Below are 19,495 nucleotides of genomic sequence, written 5' to 3'. Positions count from 1 at the left end.
AGGAATCTCCACATTTCCTTCCACAGTTGTTGCACCAATTTGCAGTTCCACCAGCAATGTAAGTGCCTTTTCCCCCTACATCCTTGCCAACATGTATTGGTCTGTATTCTTAATAGCTGCCATACTCACTAGAATGAGATGAAATCTTAGAATAGTTTTGATTTGCATTTCTCTAATTGCTAGAGATGTTGAACATTTTGTCATATATTTGTTGATTGATTGTATATCATCTGAGAAGTATCTGTTCAGTTCCTTGGCCCATTTATTAATTGGGTTACTTGTTTTTTCTGGTATTACACCATATTTTAGTATATAATGATTTATCTTCCTTTGCTGAATAATTTATAAGTTAATAATCTTAGTAAAAAGCAAAAAAATTACATAAAGTTTAGCCCTAACAACCTTATATACTACCTACCTTGAATATTTGTAATGCAAATAATATAATGCCTGAGAAATGAATTTAAATTTCTTCTAAACACCCACTTGTGGGCTATAGTTAATAAGAAAAAGAAGCTTTATTTTAATTAACTATTTACCTGTTCGTTTACGAGGAACATCAAACAGATTTTTTGCTGCAGCCAACAAATGATCAGATTTCTCCAAAACATCCTGCATCTGGTATTGATCAGAAAGAATCTAGACATGTGTTAATAACAAATATTACTCAGAAAAAAAAAAAAATATATATATATATATACTCTTCAAATCACAAAGGAAAAGACTATACAAAGGCACAGAGCATAAACCATAAACCACCACCTAAAATCCTTCAGTTACAATATCCTTTAGTACCAGTAGATGGGGCTATCACAATAATTAGTAGTTTGCAAATGGTTGGCTGCAATCCAAAGTAATACATATTAAAATTGTAACCCAGAACACTCACATACATGTAAATGTATATGAAACAAAAGTTTATTTAACAAACTTTCTGCATTAAAAGTACTATTATATTTTCTTTTTCACTTCTATTTTTTAATGATGGTGACAAGATACTAACTCAACTTCATAATCCATTAACAAATTATCATCCACAATTTGAAAAAAAAAGATCAAATATAAAAATCTTTGAGCCATAAACTCAGAGGTGTTTCAACCACTTAAATGATTTCATAATCTACACTGGGTCATGAGTTACATTAAAAAAAAAAAAAATGAGTGTTAGAATTAAACAAAAAGGTGATGTCTCTGTGTTTTAAAAAAGTTGTTTCTTTAATCCCAAAGATTTGGAAACTAAAAAAAAAAAAAAGAAATCACATTACATTCCTGCTTCTGATTACACGCTTTTCCAGGACAGAACTTTCATAATTACAAGCAAAGCCACAGGCCAAAAATGAGTCAACTCCATCTACCACCACCAGATGGCATTCTTAAATTGAAAGGAGTCTCAAAATTAAGAAGCTACCTAGTTTCCAACACTGACTCAAGTCAAAACATCTGGTAACAAATATTCCTACCAGAATTTTTCTGTATCATGGAAATAATTACACAATATAACCTCAGTTGTAGTTTTATGATACAGAAAGAAAAATAAGTTACTTTTCCCCTTCTTCACTTGCTGTGGCCAAGCAGGTCAGCTAGCTCAGTTGATAAGAATGAAGTCCTGAATTTATTCCTTCCACAAAGAGTAAGCTTTGGAAGGGTAAGATCAAGAGCACATTTGGAGCTGGAAGACTGGAGTTCTAGGCCCAGACAAAAAAATGCTAAGCAAAATCCAACCTCTTTAAACTTAATTTCCCAAGTTGCAAACACCTCCTCAATCCTACAGAGATGCTACAAGGATGTAGACACACTGGAAACTTATGCAGCACTCTAGAGAAGCTTTAGCTACTGTTATGATGTAAATTATATTATCCTATAAACCAAATTTCTATCACTGATGAGTCCTCTTACAAGTGCATGCAATTAAAAGCTTAGGAAAGAATGTGATCTATTAATCTATCACTACACTAGAAAAAATTATAAAAATTTATCTCTTAATGACAAGAGATTTTTTGTTATTGTTGTTGTTTATTTATTTTTGTGGTGATAGGAATCAAATCCTAATGGAAGTTTTTAAGAGTTCACTATATTTTTTTTAAAAGAGAGTACTGATCTAACAAAACAAAGAAACAGAAGGAAATTACAGAGATGCAACTGATACTAGTTATAATTGAGGTCTCAAGTAAACCTACTGCTCTACCCCCTTCTTCTAGCCTCTGACCAGGCTCCTTGGGTACATGGTTTGAATGACCAAAGATCTATGTGCTGGATTTTCTTTGCTCTTTGGAGATTTAGCACTCCTCTCACAAAACAATTCTCTTGATAGGTAAACTGATCTCTGTAAACCCATCTGTATATATTTATACTCCAGATGGTTTTGCAGAGCAAAAAATTAAACTTATAAGTAGTGGTGTACATCTTAGATTTTCAAAGGATCAGTCAGGAGCCCAGAAAAAACATTATCGGAAACTCCTCATCCTAGCCCTTTTATTGCATGGTAACAGAAACCAGATGAAATTGAGAAATTACAAAGATACTTAGGAATTTATTACACTTTCGGAATTTATAAAAGGCTTTATGAAAGGCTCCCTTCCTCTTAAATTTGAACCTTAATTGTGCTTGATTCCTATGGCCTATTATATCATACAGTAAATGAAATCTAAGATTATACTAGCCAAAGAGCTTTCCTCTTGATTTATATTAATCTAGGAGTCCAGTTTCAGGGAGATGGGTCCTGAGAGCTTCAGTGTATAATGATTAAGCCTACATGAATATTCTTATTGAGAATTTTTTTAATATTATGACATCCCTTAAACATAGACATTACAAATTTAGTAACACTGAAATAAAAGATACACTTATCCTTTGACTCAGCAATTCTTAATAATTTATCTTACAAATATATATCTCCAAAAACATACTTAAGAATATTCATTACATTATTTATAGTAGCAAGGTAGGAAGCAATCTGTGGGTGGCATACATTGCTACTTATCCACTAACACCCTTTCTTCTGCTTTGTGCTTTAACAGCAGGACTCCCAAGTTTTAGCAAGTATATAGGTAGATTTCCAACCATCTTTGCAAGTGAGAATGGTCATGCAATGACTTTCTGGCCACCAGGACAGATACTAACATTTCTGGATGGTATGTAAAAGGAGTACATTGTCTTTTCCTCTCTTTGCTGGCTTGCATACAACTGAAGAAAGCTGCAACAGTCATTCTATACTCAAGACAGAAGTCATGTAATGAAGGACTACAGGTCTCCCACCAAATACCATTTACAAATGAACTATTTTATAAAAGAGAAATAAATCTTTATTTGGTTTAAATGACTATGTTTTGAGGATTTTTGTTCCAGAAATTTACACTGCATTATAATATAAAACCTAAATGTCCACCAAAAAAAGCATGATAAATAAGCTTTAGTATATTTATACACTACTGGGAGTTAAAAAGAAAAATTAGAGGGCTCTCTTTGTAGCTCCATGGAAGAGTGCTTACCTAGCATGCACAAGGCCCTAGATTTAATCCTCAGCAACACACACACACACACACAAAATGTTGATTTCTAAGTATTAACATGAAATAAATTCCAAAATACGTTGTTAAAGAGAAGAGAAACAAGTGAATCCCATTAAGAGCAAAGGTTTTCAACCCCTCCAGCGCATTAAAATCACACAGGAAACTGTCTAGAAAATACCTGTGTGGAATCACACTCCAGGTCAACTAAATCAGACACTCTGGGTAAAAGGTCCAGATACAGTAATAATTTTTTTAAACATTTTTTACTTGTTGATGGATCTTTATTTTATTTATTTATATATAATGCTAAGAATCGAACCCACTGCCTCACACATTCTAAGCAAGCACTCTTCCACTAAACTACAACTTCAGCCTCTAGATACAGCAATAATTTTTTAATGAAGCTTCTCAACCATGGTAATTCTAATGTGCAGAACCACTACACTAGAACTGAAGGAAGCTGCACTACCAAAAGAAGGCAGAGCAACCTTATTCATCCTCTCACCACTCAACTTCCAATACCTTACTTCTACCACATCTATTACTTATATGAGAAATTTAGGACATGAGCAGGAGCCACTGGAGAAGGAAAACAAAATCTCAGGGTCTGATACATTTCAGGGGGACTGGGTTTCTTTCCTGGTCAGATGTGTATTTTTAGGACTTTTGAAGAGAATTAGCATATAACATTTAAATGTGTGTGAACTTGTCCAAAATCACCAAAATATATTTATCTGGAAAGGAGCATTCTCTTTTCAATTCACTGTTCTTTTCTCAAGGACAAGAAACATTTATTTGGTAGGTATAATTTTTCCTGATGATGTATAAAATGAAGACTTCCTTTTTTCATTAAAAACCCTAATAAATTTCTGAAAAAAACAGTGTGATTTACACCTGCAATGAAAGATTACCCAGACAGCTAAGTGTCATAGACTCTAATCTGAACAAGAAGCACAATATACATTTCTTTACAATGATTTCAGCTCAAATTTAAAAGAAAAAAATTATGGTTATAGTCTCCTCTTATTTCCCACATTGTTTATCCATATATTATCTGATTACTTGTCCAAAAATCCTATATTGGGCAAAAGGTTAAGCCAAATACCTGTGTGGAATCACACAGGTTTATAGTTTACTAACCATAAAGGACACAGCATTCATTTTTTGTTGTTTTGCTAAGTAACTTAACAGCACTGCTGTTGAACTGAGAAAAATAACTATAGCAGTTTACATATAAAAGGAACTAATTATTTACCAAGGACTGTGCTGATCACTATATAAGTATTATATCATTAAAATCTCAAAAGAAGGCATTTTATAGATGAGAAAATTCAGGCTAAGAAAGTAAATAAATTGCTTAAAGTTACACAGCTAGTAAGTTATGGAGCAAGAATTCAAACTGCCAAATCATCATTTGCTGCTACTTTAAAAATCTACATGTAGATCATATAGATATAGTAATAACTAGTCTCTATAATATCAATCAAGTTGAGGGAAAAAGAAACCTATTTATCTCTTTCCTCTAATTCTAAAGGTAATGCATTTTAGCATTACCTCTCTCATGATAGACAATCTTCTTTTCTCAAGACTTGAAGATTCTAGTTTCTGCTTCCTCCATTTTCTCTTCAAAGCTTTTTCTTGGAGTTCCCAGTGCACTAAAGCTCTATTCTTCGATTTATGTATTTCATGACGACGTACCTATATAGAAGGAAAAAATTTATGAAGGAATGTTGTCAGTAACAAAGAGTTTGCTTATTCGGATAGTGGGACAACATAGTCTTGTTCAATCACTTTTAAATCCTTTCTAGTCCAACATACGCATGTTTATATATATTTCACAGCAAATTTTCATAGGCCTCTAAATTTTCAAAAATGATCTTAAAAAAAAGGAGCTCTCTATAACTAGGAGACCTAGTTAAAAAGACAGTGAAAATAATACTGATTTCTACTTCCTTTGTATAAGACTATCCATTAAACTAGTTTTTCAAATAATAGAACTCATTTAATGGCTGGTAATATCAATTAGTGTGTCAAAACTAATATTTTATACACACACTGACCCAGAACAATGTAAAACAGTGTTTTTATAGCCCTAAAGGTTTCATGTGGAAGTGAGTAACAGCAAATACAGAAATCCAGGGAACTGGATTTCCTCAGGCAGAAGAAGAGATATGCAGCCACAAGTCTTAAGAATTAAAAGGGAGGAATTCACTGAGGTGGCTAAAGAATAAAAGCAGATAACTGACATTACCAATACTCTAGCATTCAGGACTATGAACGTAAATAAACTTCATATGTCATCTAACAAAAGGTATTGTTGAGTTTTCACCATGTAAATAAGAAATCTGTCCACTAAAAGGTTAACAAACAAATATGCAAGGATTCTGATTCACACACACACACACACACATATACACACACAAACCCAAAGATAATATTTTTTGAGACAATTACAGAAACTTTAACATGTACTAAATATTTCCCCAAAATTGTTTTTACTTTTGTTGAATATGATAATGGCACTGTTGGTATGTTTTAAGTCTGTATTTTTAAAATGCAAGCTCAATATGTAGACATAAAATGACATTTTCTCTGGAGTTTGCTTTAAAATATTTCAGCGAAGGAAGAAAATGTGATAAATAAAACAACTATAGTAAAAATTTAATAACTGATGTTTCAAAGGAGTTCTTTATATTTCTGTCTCCACTTTGACTTCAGTTTGCGATTTTTCATTAAAAAAAATGTTAAGGGGGAGAGGCTGTAGCTCAGCGGTAGAGTGCTTGCCTCGCATATGTGAGGCACTGGGTTCAATCCTTAGCACCACATAAAAATAAATAAAGTTATTGTGACCATGTACAAATAGAAAAATATTTTTTTAAAAATGTTTAGTCAATTGGGTATCATTATTATTCTCAATAAATACTTAAGGAGTACCTAATAGGATTAAGACTACAAGGTCTACAAAGATAAGTACAATTACGTTCTATCTCCCAAAGCATTAATAATCTGCCTAGAGAGACTGGGTATATCCATATAAGGTTAAATGATATGCAACAGATGTCATATACTCACTGTTTTATTTACATAATAAATGAAGCCACAGTTCAGAGAAGAAAAAATGTTGGGCAATTTCAAACACCAAGACTTCAAATTTACTACAATGCTATAATAATCAAAACTGTGATATTGCATAAAGAAAGCCATATAGATTAATGGAATAGAATTGAAAGTGTAGAATAAACCCTCCCACTAATGGACAACTGGTTTTTCAGCAAGACTGCCAAGGTAATTCAATGGGAAAAAGAAGAGACTTCTCAACAAATGGTGGTTGGGCAACTGGATATCACTTGTAAAAAAAAAAAGAAGTTGAACCCCTCCTTCACACCATATATAAAAATATAAAACTTAAAATTAATCATAAACCTAACTATAAAAGCTAAAACTATAAAACTCTTGGAATGAAAGATAAATCTTTATGAACCATGGGTTAGTTTTCTTGGATATAACACTAAAAGTACAAGTGGCAAAAGGAAAAATAGATAGATTTGACTTTATAAAAATTAAAAACTTTCATGCTTAATGGACACCATCAAGAAAGTAAAAAAAGGGCTGGGGCTGTGACTCAGTGGTAGAACACCTACCTAGCACATGCAAGGCCCTGGGTTCGATCCTCAGCACCACATAAAAATAAATATATAAAATAAAGATATTGTGTCCAACTACAACTAAAAAATAAAATTTAAAAAAAAGAAAGTAAAAAGACAAGTAAAGAAAAATCTGTAAATCATATATCTGGATAAGGAGTTTGTATCCAGAATATGTAAAGAAATTGTATGATTCAACAATAAAAACACAAATAATTCTTTTAAAATTGACTAAAGGATATGAACAGATATTTCTCCAAAGAATAAACTAAAAATGGCCAATACACACTTTAAAGGATATTCATCATCTTTTCAACATCATTCCTCACTAGGAAAATGTAAATCAAAATCACAAAGAGCTAGCATTTTATACCCAAGGAGAACTAAAATTAAAAAGATGACAATAACAATAATGTGGAGAAACTGAACACCCCATACATACTAGTGGAATAAACATAATACAGTGTCTTTGGAAAACAGTTCAGCTGTTATTCAGAAAGTTAAATATGAAGATATTATCTGACCCAGAAATTTTATTCCTAGGTATGTATACAAAAGAACTGACAGCCTAGTTCACACAAAAATTTGTATGCAAATGTTAACAGCAGCAAAATGGCCAAAAACAAAAAACAATGCAAATGTTTACCAACTGATGAATGAATAAAATATGGTATAGCCATACAATGAAATATTATTCAATAATAATAAGGAATGGAGTACATATACATGCTACAACATGTATCAATCTTGAGAAAAAAAATATGCTGAGAAAAAGAAACTAAACACAAAAAGTCATATATGGTATTCCACTTATAAGAAAACTCCACAATAGGCAAATTCACAGAGAGCAGATGAGTCATTGACACAGAATGGAAGGAGATAGGCATAGGGAATGACTTAATGGGCATATGGTTTTCTTGGGGAATGATGATAACATTCTGAAATTAGATAGTGATGATGGATGCACAATTCTGTGAATATACTAAAAATCACTGAATTTTACACTTTCAAAGAGTAAATTTTTTGCTATGTAAATTTTATCTCAATAAATCCATTTTTAAAAACCTACAGTATATTGCACATTAAGGGGACTACAGATAAAGAAAATGTATATTTCAAAAAATCTAAAGAAGAAATTTGAATATATTCACCACAAAGAAATGATAAATGCTTGAAGAGATAGATGTTTACCCTAATTTACATATGTGTATCAAGTCAAACAACCCTACAAATATGTACAATTGTTATGTCAATTAAAAATAATTAATTTTTTAGGGGCTAGAGTTGTCGCTCAGTGATAGAGTACTTGCCTAGCATGTGTGAGGCACTGGGTTCAATCCTGAGGACATCAAAAAAATAAATAAATAAAATAAAGGTATTGTGTCCATCCACAACTAAAAAAATATTTTTTTTAAAAAAATTCATTCTGAAATGACAAAAACACCTATAATAGAAATTTCACAAAAAAGAAAATGGTAGGATTTGAACTAGGATAAAGAAGCAAAGCAAGATTTAGACAGGTGGAAAAGAAAATGGGGAAACTGTTAAAGTAAGGACAATAGCATGAATTATAGCTCAAATGTAGAAATATGAGCATGGCATATTCAAGGGATAAATTATTATACTGATAGATCAATATTTTTGTATAATGAAATAGTAATAAATAATGCTGAAGATATCGACATATAGGAAAAGAGATGTATACAGGGCAATTTTAGACTAGAGATATTTGAAGTGCAAAACAAATCTATCTAATGAAATTCTAAGATTAATTGACATAACTAGGTAAAATCAAGAGTCCAGAAGATATGTTTTTTATTTTATACAGGCATAAGAAAAATTAAATATAACTGAACAACACCTAAGAAGTCACTATGGTTTCCAGTTTGAAGGTCAGAAATCAAATACCAAATGAAACAATGACAACTGACTTTGTTTTTGATATTAAACTTACCAGGTCTTCAGGAGTTGCCCGATGAACTGTTAGATCATTCACAGTATTCTGCCAAAAAAAAAAAAGACACTTTAAAAAAAAAGTTTTCTTATAAAATATTAACATTTACTAGGTTCTGATGGCTGAAAATTGATTCAAAACGCTAATACCAAAAATTCTTTCTTTCTAGAAACCAGTATTCTCAATATAAAATTAACACATTATTTACAGTGTTATAGAAAGTAACAGGCCAATTTTAGATGTCTTACAGAAGATAAGTAACTCAGTTACATTAAAACAAGGAATAAACAAGGATAATATATATTCAAAATGAGTAAATTTAACTAAAATTGTAATCTTCAAATACCTTAAATATAGAAATTATTACAATAAGAGATGAAATGTATAGGCATTGCATAACCTTATAAAATATGAAAACAGTGACCTATATAAAAGGCATTAAACCAACATGGCAGGGTTATCTCACTGCACAACTCCAGGAAGTATCATGAATATCCTATTCCATGTTAATAGCAACCCCTTGAATGATGTGATGCACAGCTCTAAATAGCAGTCCTGAAATTTGGCACTTTCCAAAATGACATCAGTCATTTTGTCACAGATTTAACAAGGCAGAAAATAAAAACAATTTAAAATTTTACTTTTTTTTTTCTCCCAGTACTGGGGATTGAATCCATGGGCCCTCTACCACTAGGCTCCATCCCTACCCCTTCTTATCTTTTATTTGGAGACAGGATCTTGCTAAATTGACCTTGATTGGCCTTTAACTTGTAATCATTCTGCTTCAGCCTCCAGAGGTCCTGGGATTATGGGAGTGTACCACTATCACTGGCTGAGTTTCACTTCTAAATGGTGGGATATACTAAGAAAACTGAACCAAAATAATTTCCAATATATTCAAAACTAAATTTTTTGACCATGATTTGTATTTAGATCAAGGATTTTTTTAAGGCAAAAACTGTTATTCCTTACACATTGATGCAGAGAGGTACAACTATTTTTAATAATCCTAGTAAAATTCAGGCATACAAAAAAGTGACATGCTTAGAATTAGCTTTCATGGGGGAAAATATCATTTTACCAGTACTACTATTGCTTAGAACTATTTTCTTTTGAAATTGCTTTAAATCTAATTATAAGCCATTTCAGAAAATGTTTTGCTATTCTTTTTTTTTTACATTTTCATAACATTTTAACATTTAATAGAAACTATATACAATAATTTTTTACTATATTTTACATAAGATAGCCACTGCAGAAATTTACATAGATTACAAGCAAGATGAATAGTTAAGGTGGGCCCAGTCCTTAACTGTCTCAGGATAAGGATGGGAGTTCACTGAAGAAAGGGTGCAAACTGTTCAATTAAGTGAAGATGAGGAAAAGCTAAACTGTAGGCCTTTAGGTAAAGATAACCAGGCACTGGGGCGACCAATATCTCAACGGCACCGTTTATAAAAACAACCCTCACCTAATCATCTATGTGGATTTCTATCTGTGACTTAAGAAATCCCATTACGAAGAATCACTTTCCCCTTTGGCACAGTCCCAAATACTGAATTTCAGAGATAGGTAATCCCTATCTTCCTTGCCCATGGTAGAAAGAAACACAACTTTGACACTACTGGCCCATCCCCCTAAGTATGGTTTTATTTAACTACGACATTCTATAACCCAGAACAAAACAACTGGGTTGCCCCTGTTTAGTGAGAGATGATCAGAGATACTTGTTTGAAGAATGGGAAAGTGAAATCCACGGAAGTCATATGGTTCCCAGAACAAACTATCAACTGCTAGGAGTGGATTCTGGTTTTCCATTTGCAGTAGCCAATCCACTTTGAGGCAATGGTGCACAGGCTTTCTCAGAATTTCGGGATCCCTGGGACCTGTAACCATCTCCAACCATCTGCATCTGGCCCAAGATATCCACTGGGCCTTCAGCAATTTCTTTGATTGAATGATCTTCAAGGGTTAATGAAGGATCAAAAAGCAAGGGTGAAGGAGGGCACTGCATACCATCACCAACAACATCCAAGTCATCACTGAACTCCAGTGGTAAACTCTCAGTGGGCTGAAGCTCAGCAGCACTCAAGTACAGATCCATGGGGCCGGCTTCCAGATCGTCTGGCACAGACAGTACCTGCTCGGGCTTATACACCTGAGGAGGCAACTGGAAGTGCAGTGGACAGCAGGGATCCTCAGAGAGGCTTACAGGAACTGGTTTGTTGCAAGGTACCTCTTCAGATCCCTGGCAGCATTTGAAGAGAACCTGATTCGTATCCTGACAAATATGGGTAAGGCAGTGTCTGGTCATTGGGAGAGACTGATTGGAACAACGAACATCATCCACAAAGGCCAAGCACCTCTGACTAGAACGAGTGGTATGGGCCTGTTGGGCGGCACCATCTGTGGCCAGCATTCTGCGTTCCTTTAGCTGCCTGTGTAGCAAGGCTTCTACTCCATAGCGTTGGCGATACCGTCGAAGACATTTTAATCGCTTTAAGTTCTCTCGTTCTTTGGCCAAAAGTCCCTCTGGGCCAGTAAGGAGACTACTACCTAAAGCTTCATGTTCCACTTTGCGATTATGTAAGTATCGACGCTTCTTCTCCTTCAGCAAATGCTGAAGTCGTTTAAACTGATCAATGTACAAAGACTGCAAACGAATCAGCTTCTCCCGCATAATCAGGGCCACTTCTTCAGCCGTGTAGACACCAGCATGTTTTAGGGGATCTTCTTGATCACTGTCTATGCTATCAGCTTCACTGTCAGGGTCACCTCTCCATGTCTGATCCACAGTAATGGGTTCCTGGTCCCCATCACTCCAGCTGTCTTCATCCAGTATTCGGCTGGCTTCACTGCGGCTACTTTCTGGAGTCTGAGAGCCCAGTTCTGTCTTAGCATATGCGCTCAGCTGGCACAAGAGTGTTTCACTCATAGGCCCTGGGTTGGTCTTCTTCATTTGAGCATGAAGTGCTAAGGCATTCCTACGGGCATGTTCAGCACAGAAGGACACCCCGTCTTTCTTCTCTGGTTTTGGGGCAGCACTGGGACATCTCTTTCCATTCTTTGTTGATATATAACTACACTGCTTGAAGGGTGCATTCTTGTCTTCAAGGATATGCTTAATGCAAAACTCCTGGCCCTCCAGGCGAGGTTGGGAGCACGGGCGATGAGTAAATGAACAAGACAGGAGCTCCTGAGACCTGGGCACTGGGGTGATCCTACCCCGATTGGTTGGCAAGACGTGAATCCGAATCCTGTTCATACCAAAACCGAAGAAGCTGGTTCCCAGGAGTCTATAGTAGAAGAGCGACTCCGAAGCTGCCTGAGGAGGGGCAGCCGCTCTGAGACAACAGAAAGGGTGAAAAAACAGCCTAACTACAAAGGAGAAGTGCACGCAGGGCCGCCATCTTACCTCTTCCACCTGTTTTGCTATTCTTATCAAAATTCTATTAATTAGTTTGATCTCTCCCCATTCACTCCAAAAAATCTATGACTATTTTCCAAGTGCAGTCTACCTCCAAAACATAAAATTTTTCCAGCACTGGAGATAACAAAAGCATAAACAAGGAAGGTTCTTGACACAATTTCAAATGATAGGTTTTGATTCAATTTTTGACCAATAGTTACATAATGAATAAATCCTGAACCTCCCAAAGTAACTATTCTGAAGGAGACAACACTTATAACTATTTAGCCAATCAGATCTGCCCAAAATATCTGACTAAGGCAGTCAGTGTTATCCAGAATATTCCAAATCCAAAATAAAATCCCTGAGATCCAAACTAGTCTCTGACTAGTTACTCTCCACAATGGAAAGTAAAGGCACCTAAAGTCTAATGTCCATACCTAAGTATCAAGCTGCAAAAGATAATACCAGGTAATACTCAGGTTAGAAGCCAGGATTCATATGTTCCAGGTACTTAAGAGAATCTTGTACTGAATCTGACTACCCTCTGGGTATGCAACAAATAAATCAAGGGGTAAGAGAGCCAGGTTCACCCACGTTTTCAGTCCAAAGTGCCACCCACATAATTATGGTATCACTGGTTATTAAAGGCTAATCTAAAAAAAGTACCAAAATTTAAAAAATTCATAGACTTCAGTGACACAGGTTAATCAGAGTTGCCTTAGAGCAATGAGTTCTCAAAGTGGAGGAGAAGGGACTTTTTTAAAAAATACTTTATGCCTCATGAAATTTATAATTCTTTAAAAGAGCTTGGACATGAGTATCCCAAAGAATTTTGCTTTTTCCTCTAAAATCAAGGATACAACATGCCTAGAAACTTCTTCTACCATATTAAATACTGAGCCCCATTCAAAACATGGTTCTGAGAGGCTAGACCCTTGTCATCGTGTCTATTCCTCCAGAGTAACATTATATTATTTATTATCCCACCTAGACTTACATCCCATTCTTGCTTCACTGAAGTTTTCTTCTTCTTCACTTTCAGTGTTTTTCTTCCACTTCCCCGGGGACAGTAATGGTTCACTCTGACCAATGACATCTAGGAATAATATCAAATTTTTTAAATGCATGATGATGGTGATGATGATGATAATTGTAACAGTAGTAATATTGGCATCAGCTATCACAGATTATTTCTTATAAGCCAGATACTATGCTAAGTATAGTATCTTACACATAGTATCTTTTTTAATCCTCACAGTAACTCCATGAAGTACTTAACCGTTTATTACTTATTTTATAGAGAGAAAACTAAGGAACAGAGTTATCCAACTGTAAAGTTCACAGTAAGTAGCAGAGACATAAATATCACTTTAAAAGATATAGAATAGAACTAAAAGTCCAAAACAAACTTACATTCATTGTCAGTTTATTTTCCAATAAGAGTGCTAGGACAATTCAATGGGGAATGAATAATCAGTTCAATAAATGGTGTCGGGACAACTGAATATTCATATAAAAAAAGAATAAGCTATCCCACTACTTCATATCATATAAAAATTTAGTTTAAAATGAATCACATTTAAATGTAAAAGCTAAAACTATAAAACTCTTAGAAATCATAAGCGGTTGGGGATGTGGCTCAAGTGGTAGTGCGCTTGCCTAGAATGCGTGAGGCACTGGGTTCGATTCTCAGCACCACATAAAAATAAAATAAAGATATGTGTCCACCTAAAACTAAAAAATAAATATTAAAAAAAAGAAATCATAAGCATAAATATTTGTGGAACTCCAGTTAAGCAATGGTTTCTTAGCTATGGCACTAAAAGTATAAGCAACTAAAAAAACCAAATTAGACAGCATCAAAATTTAAAAATTTTATGCACAGAGGCACAATCCTTTAAGAAAGTAAAGTAAAAAGACAAACGACAGAATGGAGAAAATATTTGCAAATTATTGTATCTGATTGTGTTAGCTTTCTGCTGCTGTGAAAAACACCCTCTCCCCAACAACTACCTAACTTCCTTCTACTAAGTAATATTCTCTAAAGGTTCCACCACCTCCCAATAGCACCACTGGCTGGTAACAAAGCCTTTAGCAAATGGGCCTTTGCAGGACATTTAAGATCCAAACTATAACACTGATAAAGGATGTATATTCAAAATATATCAAGAATTCTTATAACTCCATTACAAAAAAAAATTTTTTTAAATAATTTAAAATGGGCATAAGACTTGAATAGACATTTCTCCAAAAAAGATACTACAGAAGGCCAATAAGCACCTGAAAAGCGGCTCAATTTAAGCAATCCCTAGGGAAGTACCAATGAAAATCACAATGAGATATCATCTCATACCATTAGGATTGCTATAATAAAAAACAATAAGCAGTGACAGATGTGGAGAAATTGGAATCCTCATATGTTTACTGATGGGAATGTAAAATGATATAGGCACTCAGGAAAACAGTTTGGCAATGCATCAAACAGTTGAACAAGCAGCTACCACATGACCCAGCAATTCTATTCCTAGGTATATACCCAAGAGATTTAAAAGCATATGGTCACACAAAAACTTATACATGAATGTTCATAGCTGTATTATTTTTAATAGACAAAAAGTGGAAACATCCTAAATAATTACCAATTGATAAATGTATAAATAAATGTGATATATCCATAAAATGGAATATTATTTGGCAATAATAAGGAATTTAAGTACTGATATATCCTACAACATGGATACAACTTGAAAACTACACTATAAGAACAGCTGAACACAAAGACCACATATTGTATAAGAACATTTATCTATGTCCAGAATGGGCAAATCCACTGACATATAAAGTAGATAAGTAGTTGCTTAGGTCTGGAGGGAGGAGAGAAAAGAAAGCTACTGCTAATGAGCAAAGGGTCTCTTTGTGGGATGACTAAAATGTTCTGGAAGAGTGATGATGCTTGTACAACTCTGTGAATATATTAAAACCTTCTAAATTGTATTCTTTAAAAGGACAAATTTTGTGATTGCTAATTATCTCTAAATAAAGGTGTTATCTAAAAAAAAATAGGAAAATATAATAGTTGCTGGATAAAAGGAACCTAGTGTATTTTAACCACCTAGATCTTTAACCACTTAGATTTCTAATTTAGTCTGTAGAAGCAAAGGGGAATTGTAATGTCAATAAATCTATATGAATAGAATATAGAAGTTTGTGTATAATACATCCTCAATGATGCTTATATGCATTATTAATAAAACAATTCTGTGTGCTAAAAAGCATCACATTTAATCCCACAACTCTAGGAGGCATGTATTGTCTTGAGAAAAAATATGGAAGAGAACAATCTAGATACAGACTGGGTACACAATTGGTTTTGCCACTAACTCTAAAATGGAACTAATTCAATATGCAAAGTGTTTAGAATCCCTGCCTGGTAGACACTAAGTCCTGCTTAGCTGTCAATAATGATGTCAGTAAAAACAATCATTAATTCCTTTCCCAAATGAGAAAAACAAGATTTAGAGAGTATAAGTTAATTGCTCAAAGTCACAAAAATAATAAGAAGAGCAGAAAACTGACACTCAAAACCAGGTCTTACTGACTGTAAAGTATAAACTAGAAAACTGATAAAACTGGATTAACTGTGCTTGAGTTCATATTTGCCAAATTTTCTACAATGAATCTATGTTACTCTTTAAAATAGGGGGAATTTTTATTTGAAGTTTTAATGTTTAAAATATTACTCTTATTTAGATAGTAAAATTCCACCAGCCTCAATTCTAAAAAACAGTCTGAATCTGAAGGACACAAGGGCTTCTGAATAGCCAAAACCAGTTGTCAAAAGGCCCATATATTTGCTTCTTTTCATAGAAGAAGCCCTGATATAACAACAAAAATTTAAGAAGTCTTTTATCATGCTATTTGTACACTAATAATGACTTGTGATAGAAAATACAATGCACCCAAACAAAAAAATTTAAGCAAAAATATATGAAAATTAATATAAGGACATGATCAAATACCTAAGTATTAGCATGAATGTGAAAAGTTGCCAATTTTAACACAAGAAAATGTTATTCAATGAAACCATATTCATGTGACACAGTGATAAAACAAAGGATGCATCTGTTTTCATATTTTCACTTGGTAATTCAACCTAGTAAAGCTAGTTGTGAATGACCTCTAATGAGTCCCACCCTTGTATAACTCTCCCTTATGTTTGGGCAGGAACTATGACTTGTGATTGCATTATGTTACACAACATAGTCATAGATATGACCATAGCAAAAGATGCTCTCCTATAGGCCTTGAAGAAGCAAAATGCCACATTATGTCTGTGGAAAAGGCCCATGGCACAGAACTCAAGCAGCTTTGAGGATCTGAGGGCAGTACTCAGTAAGAAGCTGAGGGCAGCATAGGGGAGGCTCAGTGATACAGACATCTAAAGGAAATTAATTCTGCCAACAACCTCAGTGAGTCTGGAAGTGGAGTTTACCAAGTTGAGCCTCCAGATGCCAATGCTGATTGGCCAACATCTTTCTTACAGCTTTGTGAGACCCTAAGCACAGAATTCAGCTAAGCTTGTCTAAAGTCATAACCTATGGAAATTGAGACAATGTCAAGGTTTGAATATGGTTCGTCCCTTCTGAAACTCATGTTAAAATTGGATTGCCTTTGTGGCAGTGTTGCGAAGTTGGGTTTTTAAGAGATGATTGGGTCATTAAAGAGACTGATGCCTTTCTGAGGACTGGCTTAATTCTCTTGGAACTGGATTGGGTATCCAGAGAGTGGGCTGTTTTTTATAAAAAGAGGCTGCCCTCTTGTTTTGCCTCTTCTGACCATGTTATGAAACAACATGAGATCTATACCAGATGTAGCTACCTGATCTTGGATTTCTCAGACTCCAGAACTATGAGCTAAATAAAACTTTTCTTAATAAATTGCCCAATATTACACAATAATAATAATAAATTACACAATAATGTGTAATTGTTTTATATCATTAAATTGTGGTAATTTGTTAAATAGTAAACTAGCAACCGGCTGACTCTAAATAAGCCCTGTAAGATAACTAAGATTAAGTAATTACGCAGCTAACCTATCTCTGGCCTTCCCTTTGCCAACAAACTTCCTAAAGAGGCAAATTTTAACACTTATTTACTAACATAATTATACCTCAAGTTTCTGCTAACATAAGAACTCTGATCCCATCTTTGCACTGAAAAATGTTCTCTTGAATATCACCAATAGTAGTGATGACATTTTTCTCAAGAAAGGATCAGACTTTGTGGTTTAACAAAGAAATTTTGTGCCACTTATAGAAACCAGAGATCATAAGAATGCATTATTGAGCTGGGGATGTGGCTCAAGTGTTAGCATGCTTGCCTAGTATGCATGAGGCACTGGGTTCGATTCTTAGCACCTCATAAAAAATAAAATAAAAAAAAAAGATATTGTGTCCACCTAAAACTAAAAAATAAATATTAAAAAAAATAATGCATTATTTATTGCTAATATGTGAGGACAGAGGTATTCTGATGGTTTACTGTGCTAAGAAATCAAATAAAATTAGTACAGCCCAGAAAATCCAGGCCTATCTTTGGAAAATCTGAAATACTACCAACTTTCCAATTACTAAAATTACTGGTTCCTTCTTATTTCTCAGACACTTTCCTTCAGTGCAGACTCTCAACTCTTAGAAACCCTTTCCTCCATTGGGTTCCATGACATTCTTTCTCCTTTTTTTTTTTTTTTTTTTTTCTCCCTCACAGAATATTCTGACTCCTCCTCACATACATCTTAAGCAAGGACTCTACCCAGTTCTTCCCCAGCCCTATTACCTTTCCATTAAATCCAAAAATTGTTTGGGGAAGTAGATTATATATCATGTACTGGCTGGGCATTGGAGATAAAATACTAAAATTTCTAATATGATGTCAGTTCTTATAGAGCTTACTTTTTAGATCACCAAGGGATAATCACATCTTCCCTCAGTGATCTCACCAAATCCCTTAAACAAAGTTGTGAATACCGTGGGCACACAAACTGCTGAACTGAGTACCAAATCAAAAATTCATACCTTTCCTAAAAATACTAAATGTTTATTTCTAACTGCCACTGTACAATATCTCCCAAATATCTCAAAGACAGTATACAAAATGCAACTCATCATCCATATTCCCTTCAACCTCTAGTTCTTGATATATAATTGGGTGCTCAGTAAATGCCTGCTGAATTAATCTGAACTTACAGAATTGTAATCCTTCTAGTTGTTCCAGTTTAAAACCTTAGTTAGCATCACAGCCTATTCCTTCTTGTCTCTTAAGTCACTCAGATACCAGAGCCTATTAATTCTTTACCTAAGATATGTCTCCCACCTATCCATTCTTTTCTATTTCTTAGGAACATTTTTTCCAGGTTCTCATCATTTCTTTTGTTTTCCTTTCACTCAATCATTCATTCACTTCATTATCCACCTAATAGTTCAACAAATATTTTAAAAGAGCTTGCTAAGAGCCAGGCACCTGATACAGCAAGAAAGGAGAATCATCTGTGCCCTCACAAGAATTTTTCAGAGGACCACAATTAAACAAGTCATTACAATAAAAAGCAACGTGGGAAGTAAATTCCATGTGCCATGGAAATACCTAACTTACTCTACACAATGAGAAAAGGCTGCTTCCTCTCTCTATTCACCCAAAAAGTTTAATCTGAGAGCTAAAGCATGAATAGAAGTTAGAAGGGGTGAAGGGGATGCTCTAGGCAGAGAAGGCACTTCAACAGCTTGATGAGTTTCATTTAACAAAGATTTGAGAGGGTGATAGGCTGAAGAGCCTAAAAAGAAAGGCAGAGGGGCAGATCATGGCCTTGGAGACAGGGCAATTTGAACACACAGAAAACCACTGAAGAACTTTAAGCAGGGAGTTAGAACAGAATTTCAGCAAATACACTTCGACTTACATGGGAAATAAGGTTTCTT

At 34.4% G+C, this 19,495-nt stretch overlaps 2 protein-coding genes across 11 annotated transcripts in view; both read right to left on the bottom strand.

The window, feature by feature from the left end:
• Positions 1–19,495, bottom strand: part of Spice1 (spindle and centriole associated protein 1) — a 63,354-nt gene that overhangs the window by 43,061 nt on the left and 798 nt on the right. For 8 of the 10 annotated variants that reach the window (XM_046425176.1, XM_046425177.1, XM_046425181.2 and 5 more), the window contains exons 2-5: positions 13,517–13,615; positions 9,108–9,155; positions 5,064–5,207; positions 540–639 (exon numbers count right to left, since the gene is read on the bottom strand). In XM_046425176.1, coding sequence (XP_046281132.1) covers positions 540–639; positions 5,064–5,207; positions 9,108–9,155; positions 13,517–13,615 — 391 coding nt within the window. Of the gene's footprint in view, positions 1–539; positions 640–5,063; positions 5,208–9,107; positions 9,156–13,506; positions 13,616–19,495 lie in introns of those variants that run through there. The other 2 variants (XM_058572868.1, XM_058572872.1) reach the window with 2 other exon arrangements.
• LOC124079563 (KAT8 regulatory NSL complex subunit 2) lies at positions 10,733–12,414 on the bottom strand. The gene has a single exon (XM_046425184.2). The coding sequence runs from the start codon at positions 12,370–12,372 to the stop codon at positions 10,894–10,896; it is 1,479 nt and encodes a 492-aa protein (XP_046281140.1). The 5' UTR covers positions 12,373–12,414; the 3' UTR covers positions 10,733–10,893.

Source organism: Marmota monax, unplaced genomic scaffold (genome assembly GCF_021218885.2).
Source record: "Marmota monax isolate L192 unplaced genomic scaffold, Marmota_monax_Labrador192_F-V1.1 WCK01_AAM20220418_F8-fsc00119, whole genome shotgun sequence".
Taxonomy (NCBI): Eukaryota; Metazoa; Chordata; class Mammalia; order Rodentia; family Sciuridae; genus Marmota; species Marmota monax.
The sequence above is the reverse complement of the archived record's forward strand: the minus strand, read 5'-3'. Positions and strand labels throughout refer to the sequence as shown.